This window comes from Pempheris klunzingeri, chromosome 18 (assembly GCF_042242105.1).
Source record: "Pempheris klunzingeri isolate RE-2024b chromosome 18, fPemKlu1.hap1, whole genome shotgun sequence".
Classification (NCBI taxonomy): Eukaryota; Metazoa; Chordata; class Actinopteri; order Acropomatiformes; family Pempheridae; genus Pempheris; species Pempheris klunzingeri.
The window spans coordinates 6,035,715-6,059,124 of NC_092029.1; the positions used below are offsets into that span (position 1 = coordinate 6,035,715).

The window sequence follows — 23,410 nt, forward strand, 5'->3', positions numbered from 1 at the left end:
TTGAACAGATGACCGACTAATTCTTGGCCTGTGTTATTTGTTGAAAATGTGTTTTGATGAAGCTAAAGAAAATATTAGTTGGCTTTAATGCTGCTTTGGTGTAGTTTCTCTGTGAAATACACACACTTGACACATGGATTTATACAAACCTATTGTTCTGCTCATTTAAACTGAATGATTTAAGTCACTGTACTTAAAAGCATAACAAGATGCAAATCATTAACTGAACAAGCAATATATGCACATTATAGACAGATATATCATGTCTGAACTGGTGTTTGTTTTGTAAAGTTTGGATTTACCACATTTTCCCCAAATCCTGTTCAGTGGTGTGTGTAAATGTGGTTTTTGTAGTTGTATGCTTTGCTTAGCACTTACAGATTACTTTTAGTAGCGTCAACCACACATTATACAGACGCTGTACTGGATAGATAAGATTTACACAGAGAATGTGATCACCTTCACCTCTACCTTCTTCAGTGTAATTTAGTTCAATTGCATTGGTGTCAAAAGTGTTCTGGCAGATAGTTAAGATTATTCACTACTCAGAGAGGAAGCAGTAGGAATATTCTGCCCTTTCCTGATGGAGTTAGGTCAGGCGTGTCAAATTTGCTAATGTGATATTAGGCTGAATTTGCCATTTACTCCCATGGATTTAGATAGAGTGTAATCATACGTACAGGTCACTGACAAGCCCTTTTACAGAGGAGTAATCAAAGCTGGGCCTAATGATAGCAAAGGGGTGTTTGATTGATGGCTGTTGTCTCTATTGCTGCACCTCAGATGTGACATCCAACTCAAAAATGGGCTCTTTAACTTGGAGACTTGATCATCCTGCAGTGTGTAAAACATACTTCGCAGGCTTTACGGCTCGGACGAACACTCTTGCGTGGAGTCAGGACAGGTTTGAATCTTCAGGCCCTTTCAGTCACTCCCATGTTACCTTTCATCCTGCCGCCCCAAGTGTGGTTGTTATTGTGCTGGCTGACGTGGCCACAGGGAGGCAACCTCAGTCTGTAGCACTCGTCTGTGCGCAGGGCCACTGTGGAGTCAAAGGTTATGAATAATGATGGACAAGTGTTTATTTCCACATTTCAGTTATGCAAGTAGGACTGATTATTCCTCACCAGACAAAAAGTCCACTGGATTATGTTGAGTTTGCCTGAAATGGCCACCTGTGTATTTGTTAATTATTCAATTCATTCTAAAAAAATTTAATTTTCTATTATTTTTAAAGCAAATAAACACACCATTTACCAAATTGCTTCCAATTTTTTTTTTTACCATATGTCCAAAATAACTTAAAATAGAAGTTCTCCTCTCCTGGACGCCAGCTGGTTGAATCTAAACCTCAGTTAACAAAACAAAAAACTAAAATTCAGCACATACCACAATAGTAGGACTGGAACTATTTTATTAACAGATCACATTAAAACAAAAAGGAATAAACTATATGTTTTGTTTGTTGCTTCATCAGATTCACTCCCTTTTTTACAATATGTCTTGTGACAGTATAACATATGAGGGTACATTAGATTAGATTAGATGCGAGCAGCCATTCCTTCTGTGTGATTGATTCAGAACTGCCACAAACTGACATGCATTAATCCAGAAAGCTCATATCTTAATGTACCTGTTGCAATTTCGGTTATGGCTTGTGTCGACCGTGCTTGTGCTGCCGTTTCAGAGAGCTTTGACAGATATCTATCATATCTCACGGCGTGTTCTTGTAGCTACTGAGGTCTTCATGGCTGCACAGAGATTTTAATCATCATTATTGTACCTGTGCAGCTTTACCCTGGATGCATTGGTGTAGTATATGACTTAAAAGGTCAGATCATCCAGGTGGAAGATTTTCCACTTAGAAAAACAAAGGATTTTTTAAAGGTAATCACACATTCCTACTGCTTTTACATTCTGGTATAATAGCCATCACATTGTCAGCCGAGGCTCCTGATAATACATTTTAATAGGCCTCTCTAGTATCTGTGGTATTCAGGCATCATCACTCCACACCCCCACGTTGAAAAAAGATGAACTGGTCCACATCATTGGCCAGTGAGTGTGAGTGATGCCTCATCCCTCAATGAAGAGGCCGTATGGTTTCATCGGTCCCACCACTCTGGCAAATGCTGACCTTTCACTTCCTGACACAGCAGTTGTATTTAACACAGCCCCACGTGCCCCTGGCGACCTCACACACACACACACACATACACACACAAAGATACACACAGCGCTGGCTTTGTGTTAGTTTAAAAAGTATCTCTAAACATGAACAAAGTGAAAAGGAGCTGAGGCAGACATCTCATGCATACATGTTGTCTCGTAGAGTTTTCCAAACTACATATAATTACAGTGCAGTAGTGGCTCTGACAAAAAGATGGCACTGAAGTCCAGTTAGGGAAAAATACATGTAATGTGCGATAACTCTGACAGTAGTTTTGTACACAAATAAGAGAAGAGACAAAGAAAATAACAAACAGAAAAATGCCCATGTGACATCAACTTTTTCTTTTATTTCAAAATATTCTCCCAACAGGATGAAACTCAGAGAAGCCCAGAGGGTCCAAAGCCAATAGAGCCGTCTAGAACAGAAGCACCACTCATTATTGCTATGTCACTCTGCTGCAGGACAAGGCGTTCGGGGGAGGAGGGGGGAGAAAGGGGAAGGATGGTGGGGGGGGGGGAACAAAGTCAAACACAGAGACCCACAAACACACTCACTCCGACACACACATACAAAAGGATCTATGTCAAACAGTGGTGGTGGTTCTAAAAACTAAGATTAAAAAAAAAAAAAAAAGCTGCAGATGTTCCCCATGACAACATTGAACCTGGTTTCTTTCTCTGCATTCAAACTGCTGATATAAATCCACAAAAATCCTCAGCTTAACCATCGGGGGGGGGGAGATAGTGTGTGCCAATAATAATGATCATCTTTTGAAGAGACTACAAATATAGGCAGAGCTGGTTTAGAGATCATAACAGTCGTGTTTGCGGCCCCCGTCAGGCAAGATGAAGAACATCTGCAGCGTCCTGATGAAGACACTTCATTCTGTCTTTCTGCTTCTGAGAGGCGTGTGTAGTGATACAGAAGAGAGGAGGGAGGAGGACCGAACAAAAACATACTGGAGGCAGAGGGAGCTGGAAAGGAGCGTGAACATATGGGATGGGGCTGCTGGTTGTCCATCTCTACTATCACAAGTCTAAAAAAAATTCAGCATGGTACAAAAATCGTCAGTAAAAAAAGATGCTTTGCTGCCATGGAGTCAGAGGGGGCGAGTCGGTGGACGCGCCCGTGTCTTTACGCGCCCGCGTCTTTACGCCTTCTCCTCAGTCGCCTCCTCCTCTGCTTCAGTTACCTGGAGGGAGGGAGACGGGGAACAGTTACACAGAGATACAGATGTTGCCCCATCGTTCACCACAGGTAGGTCCCGATGTGGACTGGAACTGAAAGCCTCAAAAAGCAACCCACAACTTTTGCTCCGATTTTATTCTGCGTATGAATAAATAAGCCTCATCCAGCTGGAGGGTGAAAGGTGATGTCCTCTACTGAAACATCCACATGAGCTATGGATGACCTGCATCTACAAGCCACTCACTGGGCTGCCTTTAGCTTGATGTGCCTGTTCCAAGATGCACATTTAGCATGATTTGAATAACTTTGCATTAGCCTGTGGGCCTGACTTTAAGGTTTTATTTGGTAAGTAATCAAATAACTTGTTAAACACGCTTCTTGAAACAATACTCAAGTTTTCAGAGTAGAATTCCAGCCATAGCTCTTCTCTGAACACATTCAGAATCATATTTAAAGAAGTAAATCATCATTTTGGGAAATACAATTCTTCGCTTTCTTACCAAAAGCCAGATGAGAAGGTTGACACCACTCATGTCTGTGTGCTACACGTGAAGCTGGAGTCAGGAAGTGGTTATCTTAGGTTAGCATAAAGACTTGTAATGGGGTGACACAGCAGGCCTGACTCTGTTTAAAAGTTTTTTTAAAACCCTGTCCACTTTTTCTAGGATTTCTTACGATGACAGATGAGAAAAATCAGTCAAGGATTATTTCTCCAGCAGAAAGTAATTCCACTGTTAACTCTTCACTGCGAGATCACGGATAACTGGAACCTTGTTTCTGAAAAGACACGCTGTTGTTAAGTTACTTCAATGTAATTTTTACAATCTCATTCACCTCCATTGTATTGGGATTCAAAGCACAGCACATTAAACAAAAACTGTCTGCTGTACTACCACAAGGAAAAGGGTGAGAAAGTTTTTTTTTTGGTGATTATTTGAGATCTACAAAGCCAAAGTGACGTGAGTGCTCATGAGTTTCAAGAGGTAAAATGTGAACACTCACTATAATTGGACGATTGGTCTGACATCAAGCTGCCAACACAAATGATTATCAGTGAATGTTTCTCTGGCACTCATGTGAACGTCTTACTTGACAGATGTCTTAAATATTAAATTAAAAATACTGATATGTCTTCCTCTATGGCTCAGATTTATTTATTTTTTTGAATAAATTGTTCTGATCCTCTAGTATCTGCAGAAATCAACACTGTCAATGAGTGAGTCAAGTCTGGATGGTGTGATCTCACTAAAGTGAACACGTCCTGCCATATTTGCCTATCTGCCTGAGCACTGGTGGAGGCAGCTGTCTGCGAACACAACGAGCCAATCACATTTCACATCACAGCTGTGTGAGCTGCGAACCCTCCTGCTGAGCAAAAAGTTGTCCTTGGCCCACTTCACTGCACACAGCGACCAAAATGAAAGACATCCTCGCTTCTTCATCATGCTCTCGCTCACTGCAGTCCCTTTCACGCTCGCTCTCGAACACGCCACAGCACTCCAAAGCACACTGTGTACATCTTTGCTCAATTAACACACATTTACTGTATAAGTAATTAGTTAAAATGATCCAAACGCACACTCCAGAGGTGGATTAGAAACACACGTCCATACCCTTCACTCTGACTGTCTCACTCTGCCCTCTCACTGACATCAAGGAGGGAGCCGAGTTTCTGATGGAGGACACACTGACAGACGGACGAGACACATAGATCTGTGTGTGTGTGTGTGTGTGTGTGTGTGTGTGTGTGTGTGTGTGTGTGTGTGTGTGTGTGTGAGCAGAAAGAGATGTGGTTATGCAGTGTGTTATGAAGTATCACAAGTGTGGATAATGAGTATTTGTGTGTACAAATAAGGAGATGAAAATTGTTATTTTCTCGTCTGTCTCTGACTGAATCAACATTTTCTCTTTTCGTCAGCATTATATTTCCTCCTCATACCTCATTAGTCTTGGTCTCTCCATTCTGGGCGGGGCCGTCATCCTTCTTCCCCTTAGCGCCTCCTTTCTTTGCCTTCACCCCCTTATCATCTGCCACCTTCTATGCGGGACAATGAGAAGAACATGATGGCCCATATCAGCATACACATTGAAAATATTTCAGTATGACCTCAAAATGATCTACCGCATGTGTGAGGCTCATCGCTTTTTGCTCAAAAATAACTAAAGGGGGGTATCAGGTGAACCAGATTATTATTAAGTTTAATAATAGATTAATATTTCCAAGAGCACTTTTTGTTCTCTAGTGTTTTCAATTGGTAAACAGTGTTCACCACATGCCCCTCATAATACAAATGGATGAGAAAAATGTGATTATGCTGTTGGCTGCAAATGTTTTGGCTGCAAATTATAGTATGAACGAATGAGCCCCGGATAGTGTAGGTGTAGCTGTGTATGTTGCAAATGTGTGTTTCTGTGTTTTCCTCATCCAGTGGCCTTCAACATGCACATGAGGGGCAACTCAGAGCCTCAGACTGTTGCAAATTCATGGACATATGAATAAATGATTGTAAGTGTAGCTGTGTGTGTGTGTGTGTGTGTGTGTGTGTGTCCTTTACCTTGACGATGGCCTTCTTGGGCTTGGCCTCAGGCTTGGGTGGAGCAGGCTTCTGCAAATTAGGCAGAAGTCAGTTAGAACTGACCAACCACACAGTGCACATTTTTTGGAGATATATTACTTTATCTTAAGTTCCCTCTTCTTTCTACACTTAAGTAATTTCGGTAATATTTAAAATACTACTGTTTTAGCCACAAGACCTAACACATGAAGGCCTGCACTGTCTCTACTGACCCCTGTTATAAACATTAATATTAAAGTACTTGTATAGTATTTCCTAAGCAATGGGATCTGACAGCATTCTTGTGCAAAGTAGCTTTAAATATCTGCCTCCTCTCAAAGTGAACTGACCTCAGACCACTGTACAATGACTATATCAGATGGGAGTTAAAATTCTGGCCGCTCTGTGCGAGTACGTTTGCTGCAGAGCTTTTCCAGGCTGCTGAATGTACACCACGTTGCCCTGAAGCTACAGAGACACTGCTGTGACAAAATGAAATCATGTGATTCTTTCTCAAAATATCTCCGCGCAAAAGAAAGACATCAATTCTTCTGAAACTAGTGGAAGTGGGGCTTAACATTCACATGTATGAAATGTCTTTATCTACGCTTATTAGAATTTGGAAAGCACAAGAAAGACTATGCTTTTGTCATGCAGTCCAAATAATAGCCAATAAACAACACATTAGTGCCGGTTTACTGCTAACAAATGTCACATCTCATGAAATAAGTTGACCACTGAAGGCATTCAAAGATGATACTAAATCAGCAAACATGTACTGCTACCATGTTTACATTGAAAGTGAAAAGTCCCCCCCCCGTAAAAAGTCAACTTGTTGTTTTTACTCTTTGGCCAGAACAGCAATTTCCCCATTTCCAGTCTTATGCTACGCTAGGCTAACTAACTGCTAGCATCATATCTAGCGTCCACATTAAAGTGGCATTGATCTTTTCTTCTATGTCTCAGCTAGTAAGAAAATAAGCATTTTTCTCAAAATGTCAAAGTGTTTTCCTTTAAAGTGCACATGCAAATATACAAAGACATGCAAAGACTCAATAGGGACGGCTTCGACATGCATAGTACAACACAGATAAAACGACATGGCCTGTATATAGCAGAGCTGCATGATCACATAAAAATCATGTTACATTTGCCAGATAATATCACAGTTACTGTCTAGAATCATTACTTTTGGTAGGATTTGAGGAACTAATTTGCCATTTGGACATTTTCAGTGAACGGTTTTGGTTTCCGTTAAGTATTTTGCAACTATAGTAAGTGATGTAATCAAGAAAAAAAAGCTTCACTACTACTGATAAAGCAAACTGTTGGAATATTAAAGTGCAATATGGACTCCTTTCAATCATGCAGCCCTACAGATCAACGAGGTGTTGTAACAGACCTGACTGAGAACGGACGAAGACAACAGAGAAAAGACACACATACCAAGCCAGGCACAATCCTCCGGGCGCATGTTTATGGAATTTGTAAATTTCCTTGATCAGATCCATAAACTGGGTGAGGACTTTACTCTGACTTGGTAACATGACACTTACTATCCCACGAGACTGAGGCGGGATGAGGGGGACGGCAGGGAGAGGAAGGAGAGGACAGTGACAGAGGTGAAGACAGGGAGGGGAGAACGAAACTTACCGCTGACAATCTCTCTGACCTTCTGGTGGGCTACCGGAGCAAGAGATGATCAATGAGAGAGACAGAGAGAGAGAGAGAGAGACAGCGACAGAGAGAGACAGACAGATATCAGTTGTACCTTTGTGGGCTGATCTTGAGCTGATCTGTTTGGTGACTGCTACATGTGTCCTAATCATTAACCTGTCATGTGTCCACTCTCTCACACACACACACACACACACACACACTCTCGTCGTACAAAAAAAATAATTAAATAACACAGCACGCAAACACACACCTGCACTCACACACTCAGCACACAAACACACGAGAATCATTTACCTCTTGTTTTGTGACTTTGGAGGCCTCCTTGCCCTCGGGACCCTCTGGGGACTGAAGGAAATGCAACAAGGCATGAAGACACTATTAACAGGGCAAGTGTGTGCAGGTGCTCATACACAAGCTTATGACCAGTCTAGAGTTTTGAAGTCTGTCATTCAAAATGCTGTTTTTCTGGTTGTTTTCATTGATTATCATCAATACATCTTTTTTTTTTTTTATTATAAAAATTAGATTTGGATATAGCTTATCCTTTCTATGGAGTAATACAGGTAGCCAGGATGAGTAATGTAGCTTTGGAAAAAGGTCAAAAGGTGACAACACAGGAAGTGTTTTACCTCTTAAACAGGAATCCCCCTCACTGCTAATAATATAATGAATGTGTAACTAGAGCTGAAACGATTAGTCGATCAATTACATTTTCCACCACTGGAACTATTTGATAATCCTAATTTATTATCAATAAGTCGTATCAGTCACTTATTTGAACAGCTCCACTTTCTCTTCTGTGAACGGTTGCTGGTTTTCTTTCTCTTTTGTGATAGTAAATTGAAAATGTTTGAGTTTTGGTTTGCTGGTCGAACAAAAAGAGCGAGTTGAAGACATCTGCTGGGCTTGAGGAAAAAGTGACTTGGATTATCAAACGATGAATCGAGAAAATAATTGGCAGATCAGTTGATAATGAAAATGATCGCTGGTTACAGCATCATGTGGAACACAGTTACAAAGTCCTGTGCACACAATAAAATCATACAAACGAACAGCAAACTGAGTAACAGCGATCGCAAACCACAGAAGTTCTTTTTTAATGCTTGTGATGGTGTCTCCACTGATTTATTAATATATTAAGGATTTTAATACAGCTGTTCTCAGAACCTTACAGATAATTTTGTATTTTCTGGATTTAACATATTAATTGAATATTGAATATAAACATATAGATTCTATTTTAGTCTAATTCAGGAAGTTCACACGTGCAAAAACTGCATTCACCATTTTAATGGAGGCATCACGTTTACCTGCCAAGATCTGAGCTCCCTGAAGAATAAAGGACTATAAACATGGATTAATGTAGTTATTGCCTCACAATAACACACCTGAGGGCTGTCAGCCTGCATTAGAATGATCATATCATGAACACGGTATATTCAGGCTGCAGGTGGGTATGGACACTGTACAGGAGAGTCCGCCCCCACCGTGAAAAAAAAAAAAAATGTCGGTTTAGCCCGCAGGTTGGCAGTCGCATCATTTGCATGTGGGCGACCTCCGCCCCTATAGGCCTCCCATTCTCTGTCCTCAAAGGCGAATCTGCGCAGACAATGGCAGTTTTTTGGATGGTAGAAAAGCCCATTTCCATGTATGCACTGATACAATGCACTGGAACTCGTCGTGCAATTCTGTTTAGATAGTGTCACGGCCTCTTTTAACACAGTGGCGATTGTCTCTGATCCCCGCTTTCTTTATTCCTTTCTCTCCATCTGGATATGGGTCTGTTCAATCGGCTGCCATTCATCACCGCTGGAGCACCAAAATGACACAGGGAGGTGGTGATCTGGGTTTTTTTTTTTTTTTTTTTTTTTGACTGTTACCTTACACATTATTCAGAATCGATAAGTCTCATACATGCGTGACACGCGCCCAGAAGAATAATCATCACGCACGTCTCCTACGGGATTTACGCATCCATCCATCCGGCGGGTCCGTCTGACATTCACCAGTGCGCACAGTGGACAGGGAAGTGGCAAATAAAACGACCACAAGAACGGCCATTGAGATGAACACAGGGGACATTTGTGGTGTAAAGAGGAAAACATTACTGGAGAAATATCTAACGGAGACGCGAGAACGCGTTAAATACGCCTGAATGCCTGCGGACGAAAAGACGCTTCCTCAAACTTTGGTATCACCTCACCTGCCTCGACGTCGCCACAGAAATCGCGCACTGCTATTTTCCTCAAAGGCAAGAGCAGAAAAACTACAGTGAAGTGAGCTTGGTGGCTCAAACGACACTCACCTTTCTCTTCGGCATTTTACGCGTGAATTACTCTCCACCAAGCACGGAAAAAATTAAGGTCAAACCCGAAGGTCCAAGAGAGGCGAATTTGAACTACCTCGAAATAGAGGATCAATATCTAAGCACCTTCGATAATATGTTGATTATATGCACTCCCCAAAACTCTATACCTCCCACAACCATTGGGTAGAGGGGTCAAAATCCTCTCCTGTGCTGACTCCCGATTGGCTCGTCCCGTCTCTATGTAAATAAGAGGGTTGCGGCCATTGGCTGAGACTCACCAAAGGGGGGCTGTGATTGGCTACGCGCTCTTTGTGCGCAGATCCCACCAGACGACCATGGCTGAGAGGGAAAGTGGAGACAGGCCAATGAAAGAGGGGCCGTCTCTCGGTGGATCTGGGTAATGTAGGATAAGAGAGAATGTTGTAAATAAAACACAAAGGACCAGAAAAAAGGGGCACAATGGCACAATATCCGCCATAGAGGAGATCCAGAAAAGCTGCTGTGCATTGTGTCTTGTAGGGTTTCCCCTGCTGTAAAGACCTAGAGTAATCATACACCATGGTTTTGCACAACAAATACTGCAGAGGCACCAGTCCCAGTAGGAACATGATACTAGTAAAACAATACAATGAATAAGGTCACTATAAACTCACTATTGAAGACAAATTAGAGCAGTGAGTGATTTATTTCATGATAAAGACACATTTTCTTTCCATGAGTGTAAAATATCAGCATGTCAGACAGGTGTAGAAATAAGATAAAGGCTAAATTGTGGGCAAGAGCATTGAATGTGCAGCAGTGCTAAGTTTGTGGTTTCTCAGGTAGGACTAGGACTGTCCAGCAAAATCAGAATACACATAGTTCATAATTGCAAAGAGCAACACAAAAGAGTCAAAGCTCCTATAGAGCAGGATATGCCATATTGAGTTGATATGTAGAATTGTCCCTCATAAAAGACTCAAAAACCCTCAAATTCTTAAATCATGGCAGGATTGTTCAGTGTCTTAAAGCACATAAATCCCCATGCTTTTTAAAAATGTGTATCTCTAATGTGGAGGAATAGGTTGTGCTTTTGAAACGGAGCTCTCATGTCCACATACCAGGATACTGATTTGATGTTTTCTCCTGATACCCATTCACATACCTCATCTCTGGGTATCTGCTGATACCGAGTGACAAAGACAAAGAAACTGCTTTTAATGTGGATCAGTCACATCATGGCCAATGCTCGATCCACTGCACCAGGTCAGTATGGGTGCTGATACTTTCTACAGACAAACCTGATAAGGTAGAAACCAAGAAGCCAAGTTCCCAATAGGCAGCCCAGTTACAGTGAAGGAGTATGTGTGGCTACCAGACAGACGTCAGACTGGCTGCACCAGCACCACCCCTGTGGTCAGGTCCTGATACGGTAAGCCCAGGTGTCCCAAAGTCTCAGACTCAGACTGGCCCCAGAGTCCAAAAACTACTTTTAGACTTAGACTTCCTTTATTGATCCCCCATAGGAGGAAATTCACGTTACAGCAGCAACAATAGAAAAGAAAGAGTGAAGAAAGCACCAGTAGAAAATAAGCAATAGCAAATAAATATATGTTGTGATGATAAATAAATATTTACACTAAACTTTTCTGGGCAACCGAAGTGACCCTCGGTGCTACTGTCCCCCTGTTGTGACTTATTATAATCTTTACTTTAACCCTGTATGGCAAAGCTTCTAGTTTTTTGCCACTATGCCTTACCAAGCTTGCACATACAACTGTCCACTGTCCATGTTTATTGCTTTAGTCGCGCTGCATGACGCCTTTCGATAGTTACAAAATCACACACACACACAAAAAAAAAAACACTGACAAAAGTTTAGTTTATTCAATTAACCAGTTTATCATTTACTTTATGGGATGTTTAAAGAATAGTAAAATATGTCATAATGTCTTTAAATTGCTTGTCCAACCATTGGTTCAAACCCCAGAGATATTCAGTTTACTATTATATATAAAAAGAATGACAGCAGTTCACATTTCACAAAAAGCCAAACCTGAGAATAATTGGCGTTTTTGCTTGAAAAATGATTCAGTAGATAAATAGCTGATTAATTTTCTGTCAGCTGACTAATCAATGAGTGGACTAATTTATTCAGCTGTACTTTAATGTTTAAAAGGCCAGGACAGACTACTTTTCAAAAGTGTTGTAAACTAAATCAGAATTTCTGGATACTTCTTATGAAATTAGATAATTGCTGCCACAACATTTTTCTAATTTGAAAGTTTAAATTTTACTGCTATTCACTCAGTTCATAACATTTGGCGCGGTCAGCGTGAAACAATAAAAATCCAGAACATCCCTCACTAAACAAAAGGCCTATACCATATCCTATAATGTTTAAGTGCACACCTCACAGCAATTACCATGACATTTAAAGCATACAATGCCAAAAAACATTCTACAAATAGACAACAAAAGCAAACTCGACATTCTTGTGTAACGTCACAATAGACAGAGAGCCACAAGTCTCACAATAGACAGAGCTTTCCTGCCCAAACACACAAAACCCTCCATGTCTACATGGGTGTGAATACACAACTGTTTTAGACGTCAACCCAGAACACACAGGAGCAGGTAGCTTGATGGCTGCTCCACTGTTCCCACACAGTGTAGATTCCCAACGTCAGCTAAATGGGAGGGAAAACACAATGAGGAACATGTGCAACACATGCATACATAAAAGGAAGACACAAAGGAATCCACACTGAACAGAAATGATCCCAAAAAATGTTAAACTTGATATTCACGTCGAGTAAACCCTTTGACACAGCTGGGTTCACTGTTACTTTTCTATTTGTTCATTTTCTCTTGTTTGAACCCTTTTGTCGTTTGGGGTGCTTGGCTTGACTTCACACATTGTTTTCACTTATGAAATGTAAAGAATTAAATAAATTAGAGAAGCCAGTTTTGAAAATGTGCACCAAATCATGTTTATGAACTGATTTTTCTGTGAATATAGTTAAACAAGTCTAAAGCCATTCTAACTGCATAGTGGTGCTTTTAGCTAAAAGTTAACATTATGCGAACATGCTGACAGTGACAATGCTACATGATGCTGTTTATCAGGTACGTTTACCATGTTCACCATCTTGTTTTAGCGCGTCAGCATGCTTACATTTGCTAACTAGAACTAAACACTGAAGTTCAGCTGATATTTGCTCATAAAACAAATTATCGACCTGATGATGGCGCTAGAGGAAAAGAGCCGAGACCACTAAACTGCCAACAATTCAAACTTTCATCAGAGGAACACGACTGACTACATTGTGTGACAATCCATCCAGGGGTGTTCACTTATTAAAACCACAGATATCAACCTCATGGCGGTGCAAGAGGAAAAGTCATTGGGATTCATAAATATCTGCACAAATTTTCATGGCAGCCCACTCGAGTCTGGACCAAAATGGTGGGCAGACCAGCAGACTGATAAACATCGAGAGAGCTACTCTGCTAGAATGGCTCAAAAGGATTGAAATAACGCAATGTTTCATATTCTGTGTCTGGTTTAGACATGGAAGGTGACGTGTGATGTGAAAGTGAGAAGTCCAATGACTAGTTACCCAACTTTGTTTAAAGCAGGGATGTCAAACATACGGCCCACGGGCCAAAATCGCCCCCGCCAGAGGGTCCAATCCGGCCTGCGGGATGACTTTACAAAGTGTAAAAATTACAGAGAAGACAAATTGCAGGTCGTTCATAATGTTTTGTAAAAAGATAGTTCACTAAATGTGAACATTTTCAGAATGTACTTGTACTTTTTTGCACTAAAACAAAGGGAAACATTTGGAGTTGTCATTAATTATAGTTTATTATGCTATGATTTTACTGGTCCAGCCCACTTGGATCAAATTGGGCTGTATGTGGCCCCTGAACTAAAATGAGTTTGACACCCCTGGTTTAAAGAAACCAGAGCCAACCACATCCTAGAAAGGGAGGAAGAAAGGAAGCAAGCACGCAAGGAAGGAAGCAAGCAAGGACGGACAGACGGTCACATAGACGGATGTGTGTTAGCGTGCCAAAGAGGTCATGCTATTAAAACTTGGGTTTTACCACTGGAAACGGTCCAAATGCCTGAAAGACTTTTAATTATAAGTAGCTCAAACGTTGTGACAGTGACGTGATGAGCCGTGTTCTTACTTTGGGGCCGAGAGTGCTGTTTTTAAACAATCCCTTGGTGAAATCTTCCTTCACTTTCAGTTTAGACCACAGCTCCCTTTTGTTTGGCCGTCTGAAAAGCACCCCTGAATTATTAAAATTATTGTGGAATTTGCCAAGACAGGGTTATAAGTCAAGCTGGGGAATATGATCCCAATCCTCTAGTTTTGAAATGTCTCCAGAGGCCGCAGTGAGGGTTGGAATAGATTTTAAGATTATCATCATTGTGTTCAAGGCTCATAATGGCCGTGCTCCACGGTATCAGATATGCTTGGTGTTCACAGCGGGTACAAAGGGGAATGCAGTCAACAGCTTTTTGCACTGATGCTCTAAATGTGCCTTAAATTAAACTCATTACAAATCAAACTCAAGATATAAGATGGATTTTTTAATCATGTGCGTATTTATTGAATGGCTTTAGTCTTTTTGCATTTGCTCTACATATGGATGCTCTATGCTCACTGACAAAACCACTTTCAGGCATACAAGTTGAGAATATAAACTAAACTTAATATTTACTAAAGATTATGTATGAACTATGCTTTATAAGCCTGTTTAATTTTTCAATTCAATTCAATTTATTTTGTATAGCCCAATATCACAACAGAGTGTCTCACAGTGCTTTACACAGTTCACTGAAATAAAAAAGAAGTAAGCGAACAAACAATCTAATAAAGAGTCCAGCAGTCGATGAGGCCAAAGGATCAGTCCGAGGCATCACTTGCCCTTTATGACCCTCCTTCTTCGGGAAGGAAAAAGGAAAAGAGAAACCTCCGGGAGCACCACAGTGAAGGAGAGATCCAGCTCCCAAGGACGGACAGGCTGTAGCCTTGGACAGATGCAGATCCATTGGCTGGTGGAGAACCACATCAGCGGGACCAGGACCAGGATCCATAGGAACCAGGGAACCACATCAGCGGGACCAGGACCAGGATCCATAGGAACCAGGGAACCACATCAGCAGAACCAGGACCAGGATCCATAGGAACCAGAGAACCACATCAGCGGGACCGGGACCAGGACCCACAGGAACCAGAGAACCACATCAGCAGGGCCAGGACCAGGATCCACAGGATCAACAGGAACCTGAGAGCCCCCTCTTGTGGATTTGCAGCACATAGAGACCTATTTTATGATTCACACTTCAAGTAGTAAAATGATTTTGAGTTGAAAAGTTCTTTCTTGACCTTGGAGACGACAAACGACCAAACAATCTCATGTCTAGGTCCATTTATGAGCTGTCCAGGAGCTTTTGATCGTGTCACATGATCATCGGCAGAGGGAGTATAGCACTTATCATGTGTGTTGGTTTAAAAAATGGACTTTCCAAGTTCCCTCTCGACCTTGGAAACGGTGTCGAATCTCGCCTCAGGGTGGATTTATTAGCTGTTCCTCACAAAAATGGCTATTGCATTCATAGAGGAGAGAATTAAAATGGTGCATGGCTGTATTGAGTATCAGTAAACTGAGCTCTCTCTCTCTCCACAGAGATGGAGGAGCTTGTCAGTGGGTCAGAAATAGTCTCACTCTCAGCATGCAGCGTCATGACTGAGATGCCATCTTTCTTTGTAGCAGGGTGAGAGGAAAGCCAGGCTCTTTCAGGCCGGACTGCACCGACACCTTGTGGTCAAAGTGTGTCACTGCTGATGCAGGGCGGCTGTTGCACTACTGCGCTGCACGTTTAGCACCATCTTACGCTAAATAAATAAAATAAAATAAAATAAATAAATAAGATAATAAACTGACAGAATTAGAACAACAAAGTCACTATTTTTAGCATTTTTTAGCAGAGCATTAGTTTGAGCGCGCATTTCTTCTGCCCTCACATCTTTAAATGCATTAACATCATTCCACCTGGCAAAACCAATGCTTTCTGTCTGATTTTTCATCTTAACAGCACAATGATTGTAACCTAACTACCACTAAGAAGTCTATTTATAACACCGGGTCCCTCCCTCCCTCCTCCTTCCTCCTCCTCCCCCCTCCCTCCCTCCTCATCCTACATTACGTCATTGGGACCTGTGCGCTGGATTTGGGGGATGCAGCTGTGCACGGAGAGAAGCATGCACTTGCAGGAAACGCCGGGCAGCCTTTTGTCTTCGGATGCTCTCGTTTGGTTTGATATCTGTCAATAAAGGTTAAAGAAAACATAGAGCGGGTTAATAGGCGGGACTTCCTTCCTTCATAGCTCCACAGTCCGGCTGTTTATCTCCTGTTTGCAGCTTCCAGACGAGCCAGTGCGGGATCAGATAACAAGGTAAAGCTTATTGACAGCACAGTATTTTGTGCATTTTTCTTTGCCCCGATGTGGCTTCAGGTACTCCTTCTGTGTGAGCTGTTCGCTCGTGTTGTTGTTGCAGGCACAGCTGCGTGTTTTAGCCTTTAGCTCTGCAGCACAGAAGCCCCAAACCTCCGCTTTACTGTGGCTGTCTGGCAGCAGGAAGCCTGTCATTAATTCATGTGTGCTTAAGCCGCTTTTATAGATGCATTGCGGTCGTTTTATATAAAGTCTGCAAAAATGTCCAGTGACATTATTGCTCTCCTCACCTGTGATGTGTTCAGTGCCGATGCTCAACCTGTCTAATCCATGTCAAGCAGAGCCGGAGAGATCAGAATAATATAGTGTCCAGGCTGTCTAAGTATCATGAACTTTACAGCTATAAAACACCAGACTCCTTGGCTGCAAGTTACTCTCATCTATTGATTAGTTGATACATTTTTGACCTATAAAAATTAAGAAAAATTCCAACCAACAGTCCAAAACCTCAAAAAGGTTTTCAAATTACAATGTATTGAGTAACACATAAGCAGGTTTTCATATTTTACAAGCTATTTTTTGGTGTTTTTGCACAATAAGTGACTTATTACTTAGTTGTTTACTAACTTTCTAATGGATTATTCGCCTCAATCCTCAAATGCAGAAATAGTTTACAGATATTTAGCTGCAAATGCCATAATGTTGGCTTTTATCATTGTTGACTGGATCTCTGTTTTGCATAACTCGTGCAAAATATACAGTATGTTGAAAATTATTTGGACACCTAAACAAAGCAGCTTAACCTTGAACAATGCACCCATTTGTGGCAGCTGAACGACTCATTTTTAGACTATAGGCATTAATATGGAGGTGAGGTGATGTTTTCGAGGGCTGGCTTGGACGGAGGCTTCCCCAAACTGTCACCACAAAGTTGGAAATAGAGCTGAATGTCTACTATAGTCAACTGATCAATAAGTCGGCTGACAAAGAATCTAATTTTAAAGATATTACTCATAAATATCAGATAAAACTGGCATCACTCAGGACTCTTTTCTGACATTTAATACACAAAAGGTTTATCAAGAATCAAGATTTGCTGGATGAATTTATATTGAAAATAAGTTAGTTGCACCACTAGCATTGCATGCTGTAGCTTTTTGATTTCTCTTCTGTGGAACTGAGGTCTAAACATCCCAAACTGTAATTGCACATAAGGTATGTGGATGAGAGTCCATGTACTTTTTTCCAGATGAGGGGGGTTAATTGCTTTACTTCAGTCATCTCTCCCTAAGCAGCTGTGTGTATGTTTGTAGGTCGTCTCATCACTCCATACTATGCTGGGCTGCTTGCTGCGAGGAGGCTGCAGTCCTCTGGCCTGCCTGTGGGCCCTGCTGCTGCTGCCGCCTCTGGTTTCCCTCCATCGCTTGAACCAACATGAGCGCAGGAGCCACAATTTGGGTGACCGGCCCAAGCTGCTGCTCTTGTCCTTCGATGGCTTCCGCTGGGATTACATTAACCGGGTCCCGACGCCTAATTTCAAGAGCTTAATCGATGAGGGGGTGAAAGTGGAGCAGGTGGAAAACGCCTACATCACCAAAACCTTCCCCAACCACTACAGCTTGGTGACGGGGCTGTTTGCCGAGACACATGGCATCGTGGCCAACGAGATGTACGACCCCGTTCTGAACCAGTCCTTCTCCATGGAGACGAACAGTATATATGAGTCACAGTGGTGGGAGGAGGCCGTGCCCCTCTGGGTGACCGTCCAGAAAGCTGGAGGGCGAAGCGGGGCGGCAATGTGGCCGGGGTCTGACGTGAAGATCCACGGCACGTTCCCCAGCCAATACCTCATGTACAATGCCTCGGTCTCCTTTGAAACCAGAGTGGAGCGGATTATTGAGTGGTTCTCTGCACCCAAAGAAGAAGCAGTGGATTTTGGAGTCCTGTACTGGGAGGAGCCGGATGAGAGCGGCCACAACCTGGGACCTCAGAGCTCCCTCATGGACGTAGTCATCGTCGGGATCGACGAGAAGCTCGGCTTCCTCATAAATGAGCTAAAGAAGGCGGGCCTGTTTGAGAAAGTGAACCTGATAGTGACCAGTGACCACGGCATGACGCAGCTTTCCACTGATAATATCATAGAACTGGATGAGTATGTGAGCAGAGACCTGTACACCTGGGTGGATAAGAGTCCTGTGGTGGGAATACTGCCCAAAGAAGGTATCACTCTCCGCCACATTTAATGCCGTCAATAAACACGCTTAAAGGAATATTGTAACGTTTTTTGGAAATATACGAATTTGCTTTCTTACTGAGAGTGTGTGGAGAAGATTGATACCACTCTCGTGTCTGTGCGATAAATATGGAGCTACAGCCATGAGACAGTTAGCTTAGCGTAGCATAAAAAGCAGTGGCTGGCAGAAACAGCTACCCTGTGAGCGTGCACGACAAAACAACGACACAATATGGTTTCAGGACAGGACATATTCTGTTAATAATTTTAGGAATATGAAGTTTTAATCTAGAATCAAATATTTTGTATTTCCTTTAGTTATATTTACATGAAGTTGTACATAAACACTGGCAGAATTTCAAAAAAGTAAAATCTTTGCTCCTGAAATGTCTTTTTAATTTTGCTTGTCTTCTGTCCTGCAGGGAAGTTTGACGAGGTGTATGATAAGCTGGTGAATGCGAACCCGAACATGGTGGTTTACAAGAAGGAAGACATTCCCAAGCACTTCCATTATCAGCACAACGTCAGGATCATGCCCATCCTCATAGAGGCCAAGGAGGGCTGGACCGTTATGCAGAAGAGGAAAAGGCCCTTCATGTGTACGTACTCAAACCTCATCGAGCTGTGTTAACACAATATCCTGGCTGCACATATCACACAGGGTTTGCTTTTTTCAAACTGCAGGTTGCATCTGCTCTATTTATAGCGTCACTGGAGATTTTTTTCAGTCATTGAACCAAAGCTAGCTCATGTTGTACCAGCTGTAATTAACAAAGGAAGCCAGATTCGCTTTCTCTAAGAAACAGCAGGAGTCTGTGTGGATTTATTGTGCTGTTATTTTCCTTAATCCAATTTAAATCAAGCAGGTTTTTTGTTTTTTTTTAAACACACCTCCTTTTCAGATTAGAGATCTCAAACTGTGTATCACAGAGTTTTTCACTGCAGCTAGTCTTACTGCTTACTTCCTGCCGGCGTGTTAAAGGCTTGTGAATCAGTAAGATGACTCGCTGGAGTCTGTGAGTGCGAGGAAAACCTGCTGACTCTATAAGTCCTCAGTGACAACATAGCGCGAGACTGCTCAGCCAAAATAAAACCACAGCTGTTAAGGTCTAGCAGTGGCAGCGTATTCTTCTTAGTGCAGTACAGGGAGAGCACTGTAGTAGTGTAAATCCAGGGTGCATGAATCAAAGCATTTCTTACTTATTGGTGATTATTAACGGCTCATGTGGACTGGACCTGCACTGTCTGGTAGCTGAAGAGTAAAGGTACAGTTCTACCCTATGAATATTCACTTTCTCCTCTGTTTATTTCCTTTGAAGAGGGTGCGACAGATGAATTCAAGCATGCAATTCCTGTATTTATGTAATATCTCACCAGCTCCTGCAGGCTTACAGACACATACACACACACAATTGGCCAAAAAAACAGTAAGGCGCTGTGTTTGGAAATGGAGAGGTGACTATTCTAGCGTATTTCATCACCACGTTTAACATTACACTACCAAAATACAAACTGTGGCATCGTTCTCACAGACTGGTAGCTGTTTGTGGTCCCTCTACCGTGACATGATTTCCCAATTTTAGGACTGAATACAGCATAGTATTGTTGCATGAAGGCACATGTGATCATACCTTAAACAAGGTGTTTTTCCTTCCTCATAAAACATTTCCAAAACTAATTATTCAAATATTTAAACTTCTGCATTATTGACATCCATGTTAACTTGCTAGCAGTTCTTTTGTTCCCTGCCTTTGTCGGTACATTGAAGTTACCACACTGTTGATCAGTGGATTAGCATGAAACCATTGGCAGGACTACGTATTGCAGTTGTGCGTTCTCATGCGACAGGATAAGTCTGAGATACTGTACCTGATTTGATGGTAGTTAAAACCACTAATGCTGCTATCACAGGCAGCCTTGGACTGTATTGATTTTACTCTCAGCACGCTAAATGAATCCTGTCAGTTCCTCAGGAATGTAATAGCACTGATACATTTCAGGAGCAGTAGTTAGCCAGTATAAGTTTTCATCAAAGGTCTTTGTGCTTGTGTGCTTTGATGTAATTTTCTGCTTTGCTTGTGCGTTGCTGTGATTGATTTAACAGTAACCAGTCAGCTGGGGTAAGCAGTGATGGCATTAAATCATCTGAAAGAGCAGCAGTGCCAGATCCCATAAATCTCTAAACAACAAGTGCTGCCTGTGATTCATTGGATGTAGAAACTGGAGACCTGTAGATTAACAATGCGAGGATGATTAACAGCAAAGCATTGTACCTATTTATGCAAATGGGTTTCTGGTTTTTCTCTCTCCAGTGGGAAACCATGGCTATGACAACAACTTACGAAGCATGCAGCCCGTGTTCGTGGCCCGTGGGCCGGCCTTTCGCCAGAAATACATCAAGACCTCCATGCGCTCTGTTGACCTTTACCCTCTCATGTGTCAGATCCTGTCCATCGCTCCTCTACCGAACAACGGCTCCCTCTTAAACGTTATGGACCTTCTGTCCCCAGAGCAATTTCCATCGACGCCCAGCACCCCTCCCAGGGTCAACGGGTACTCCTACGCCCCCGTCGTGGGTTCTTTCCTCGGTGTGGTGATGGTGCTGGGCTTTCTGGTGGTCTACATCAGACAAGTGACGCTCAAACAGCTGCCCTCACTAAAACACCGAAGCAGGGAGATGTCGCAGCCCTTACTGCAAGAGGACTTGCACCTGTAGCTGAAGTCATAGAAAAGATGGCAGACACAAAAGAGGAGGTATTGCTCCCCAAGGTAGTCCGCTCTGCCCAGAAACATCCCTTAAACGCTCCCTTATACTGAATAAGACTAAATGCCATTGTGCTGCTCTTTTTATTAGTTGAAGATCAAGGGAATCTAATCTAACCTCCTTATCATATATAAAGGTACCGCTGGCTTGCTTGAGTGTAAGGGAAATGTCTAGGGTGTGCTTCTGGTGCAGGCTTAATGAAGATAATAAACCTTTACATGGGCTTTATAGTGGCTTTGCTTTGATTGTGAATTTTACCCAACATCATCGTCATTTTCATTGTCACTTAACAAGTAAGAATTTTAAGCTGTGATTCTGGCAAGTACAAACCTTTGTTGGCCAAAGCCGTGACTTGGATAGCGTTAAGGTCTCAGTATGATTAAAACAAACTGGGTTGTCTGAATGTTAGAGTGTTTATAGCTAAACAACCAGTCGAAGATTAAAAGTAAGCCATCATAGAGAGGGGGAAGAAGCAATTATCATCAGCTCTGCACACTTCCAGACAGACAATCTGTCATTTACTGTTGCACTCATTTTTACATAAGAAAACAGAAGTAATGAAGTGTGAAGAAAAATTTAAAAATAGCTTTACGGATAAGTTCACACCCTGCTTACTTAGTCCCCTCTACAAATCTGATGTCAGTTTTGGAAAGTTAGAGAAATTGTCAGACAAGCATTGTCAATTCCAACGTCTAAGATGTGGAGGGTTCCAGGTGCCATTTAACAACCCATAAAGCACTTTGTTTCAAGCATACTGACACCTTTACTCTTTTCTGTATTTTCAAATCTTCGCTAAACAGATTTGTGATGAAGGAACAAGGCCTCGTCAGATTTTTCCCAACAATTGTTCTACTTGTGGTCTGAGCACTGAATTAGCAGTTACTTAGCACTTACTTGAAATATGAATGTTGTGATTAATAGGAAGAGTATTCAAACTAAACCGGTTTCAGGAAATTGGTTGGGGTCAGTATTATTCTTGAATGTGACTTGGAAGCAGATGTTCCTCTAAAGTGTCACTCAGTGTGCCAGGCTACTGCTCAGACGTGTAGGCCGTTCCACGTGCCGATCACTCCACGACCTTGCTCTTTAGTAGTCAGTTACCATTTGCCTTTTAACTTTAGGGAGAACATCTCGATAAGGTGTGCAATTGTTTGTGTGTCAGTCAGTCTGTTCTTTAATAGATTTTGTGTTTGGAGGGCATTTTTCTGTATAGATGGCAGTGTGTTTCCCTCCTGTTCATACATTGACAGTCATGACCATGGTCATTTGTTGGTGAAATGTGAAGTGCAATTGCTGTTGGTCAGTATTTCGTCATAGGGATTTTAAGGGTTTTGTTGTTGCTTGGGTGTGAAGACTATTTCAGCATGACTTGCAAGAACTGTTCCCCTGATTTGCACTAAAGGATAGAAATGAAACAGAACGAAGGGGCAGTAGCTGGAAGCTTTTTAAGTCATGTATAATTTGCACTTCTTGTTCGTAGTTGCTATTTGAATTTTAAAAAAGTTAGGTGCCTCTTGCCAAAAAGCTTTTCAATTAGCATAATCGTAGACAGTCAAATATCAAGTAGAACCCAAATCTGCAGATAAATTCTAATATTTTTTCAGCACCTTTTAAAGGAAAAATATGCTCAATTTCTTCTTTTTTAGATGCATTGACTAATACCTGTGCGCTATAAAATGACAGACATCACTGTGATATACTTTTTACGAAATTTAAATTCATAAATTGAAAGAATTTATATGGAAATAGTTAATTTTCTGATAATTGTCTTGTTTTATGAAAGAGAAGTGTTGTCTGATAATTTTTCCCCTGACTTGACAGAGAAACAAAATATAACCACAACATTTAAATAATTCATTTGGAATGGTTAGAAAATTAAAATGATTAAATCAGGTTCATCTCAGTTTATTAACTTGGATATTAAATATACTTTACAAATTAATCTTTGCCATGTTGATGCATTTAAAGAGTCTTCTGAAATTAAAAGGACTTATGTGAAACTGAGAAATGTTGTTCTATTATTTCCGTGTGTGTGCATGTCTGCGTATGATACCA

The 23,410-nt window shown here is 41.7% G+C and overlaps 2 protein-coding genes across 5 annotated transcripts; one reads left to right on the top strand and one right to left on the bottom strand.

The window, feature by feature from the left end:
- Positions 1–2,499: 2,499 nt before the first annotated feature.
- Positions 2,500–10,080, bottom strand: hmgn3 (high mobility group nucleosomal binding domain 3). Of its 4 annotated transcripts, none has more exons than XM_070848875.1 (7): positions 9,902–10,080; positions 7,891–7,941; positions 7,570–7,599; positions 5,917–5,967; positions 5,301–5,396; positions 4,975–5,074; positions 2,500–3,365 (listed from the first exon to the last, which is right to left on the bottom strand). In XM_070848875.1, the coding sequence occupies exons 1-7, from the start codon at positions 9,914–9,916 to the stop codon at positions 3,358–3,360; spliced, it is 351 nt and encodes a 116-aa protein (XP_070704976.1). In that variant the 5' UTR covers positions 9,917–10,080; the 3' UTR covers positions 2,500–3,357. The 4 variants fall into 4 exon arrangements, with proteins under 4 accessions (XP_070704976.1, XP_070704975.1, XP_070704978.1 ...); XM_070848874.1 differs by having other exon boundaries at positions 5,301–5,399; XM_070848877.1 differs by lacking the exon at positions 4,975–5,074 and having other exon boundaries at positions 9,902–10,078.
- Positions 10,081–16,138: 6,058 nt separating this feature from the next.
- enpp5 (ectonucleotide pyrophosphatase/phosphodiesterase 5) lies at positions 16,139–23,321 on the top strand. Its single transcript, XM_070849788.1, has 4 exons — positions 16,139–16,358; positions 17,672–18,578; positions 19,014–19,190; positions 20,904–23,321. The coding sequence occupies exons 2-4, from the start codon at positions 17,693–17,695 to the stop codon at positions 21,305–21,307; spliced, it is 1,467 nt and encodes a 488-aa protein (XP_070705889.1). The 5' UTR covers positions 16,139–16,358; positions 17,672–17,692; the 3' UTR covers positions 21,308–23,321.
- The last annotated feature ends 89 nt before the right edge of the window (positions 23,322–23,410 follow it).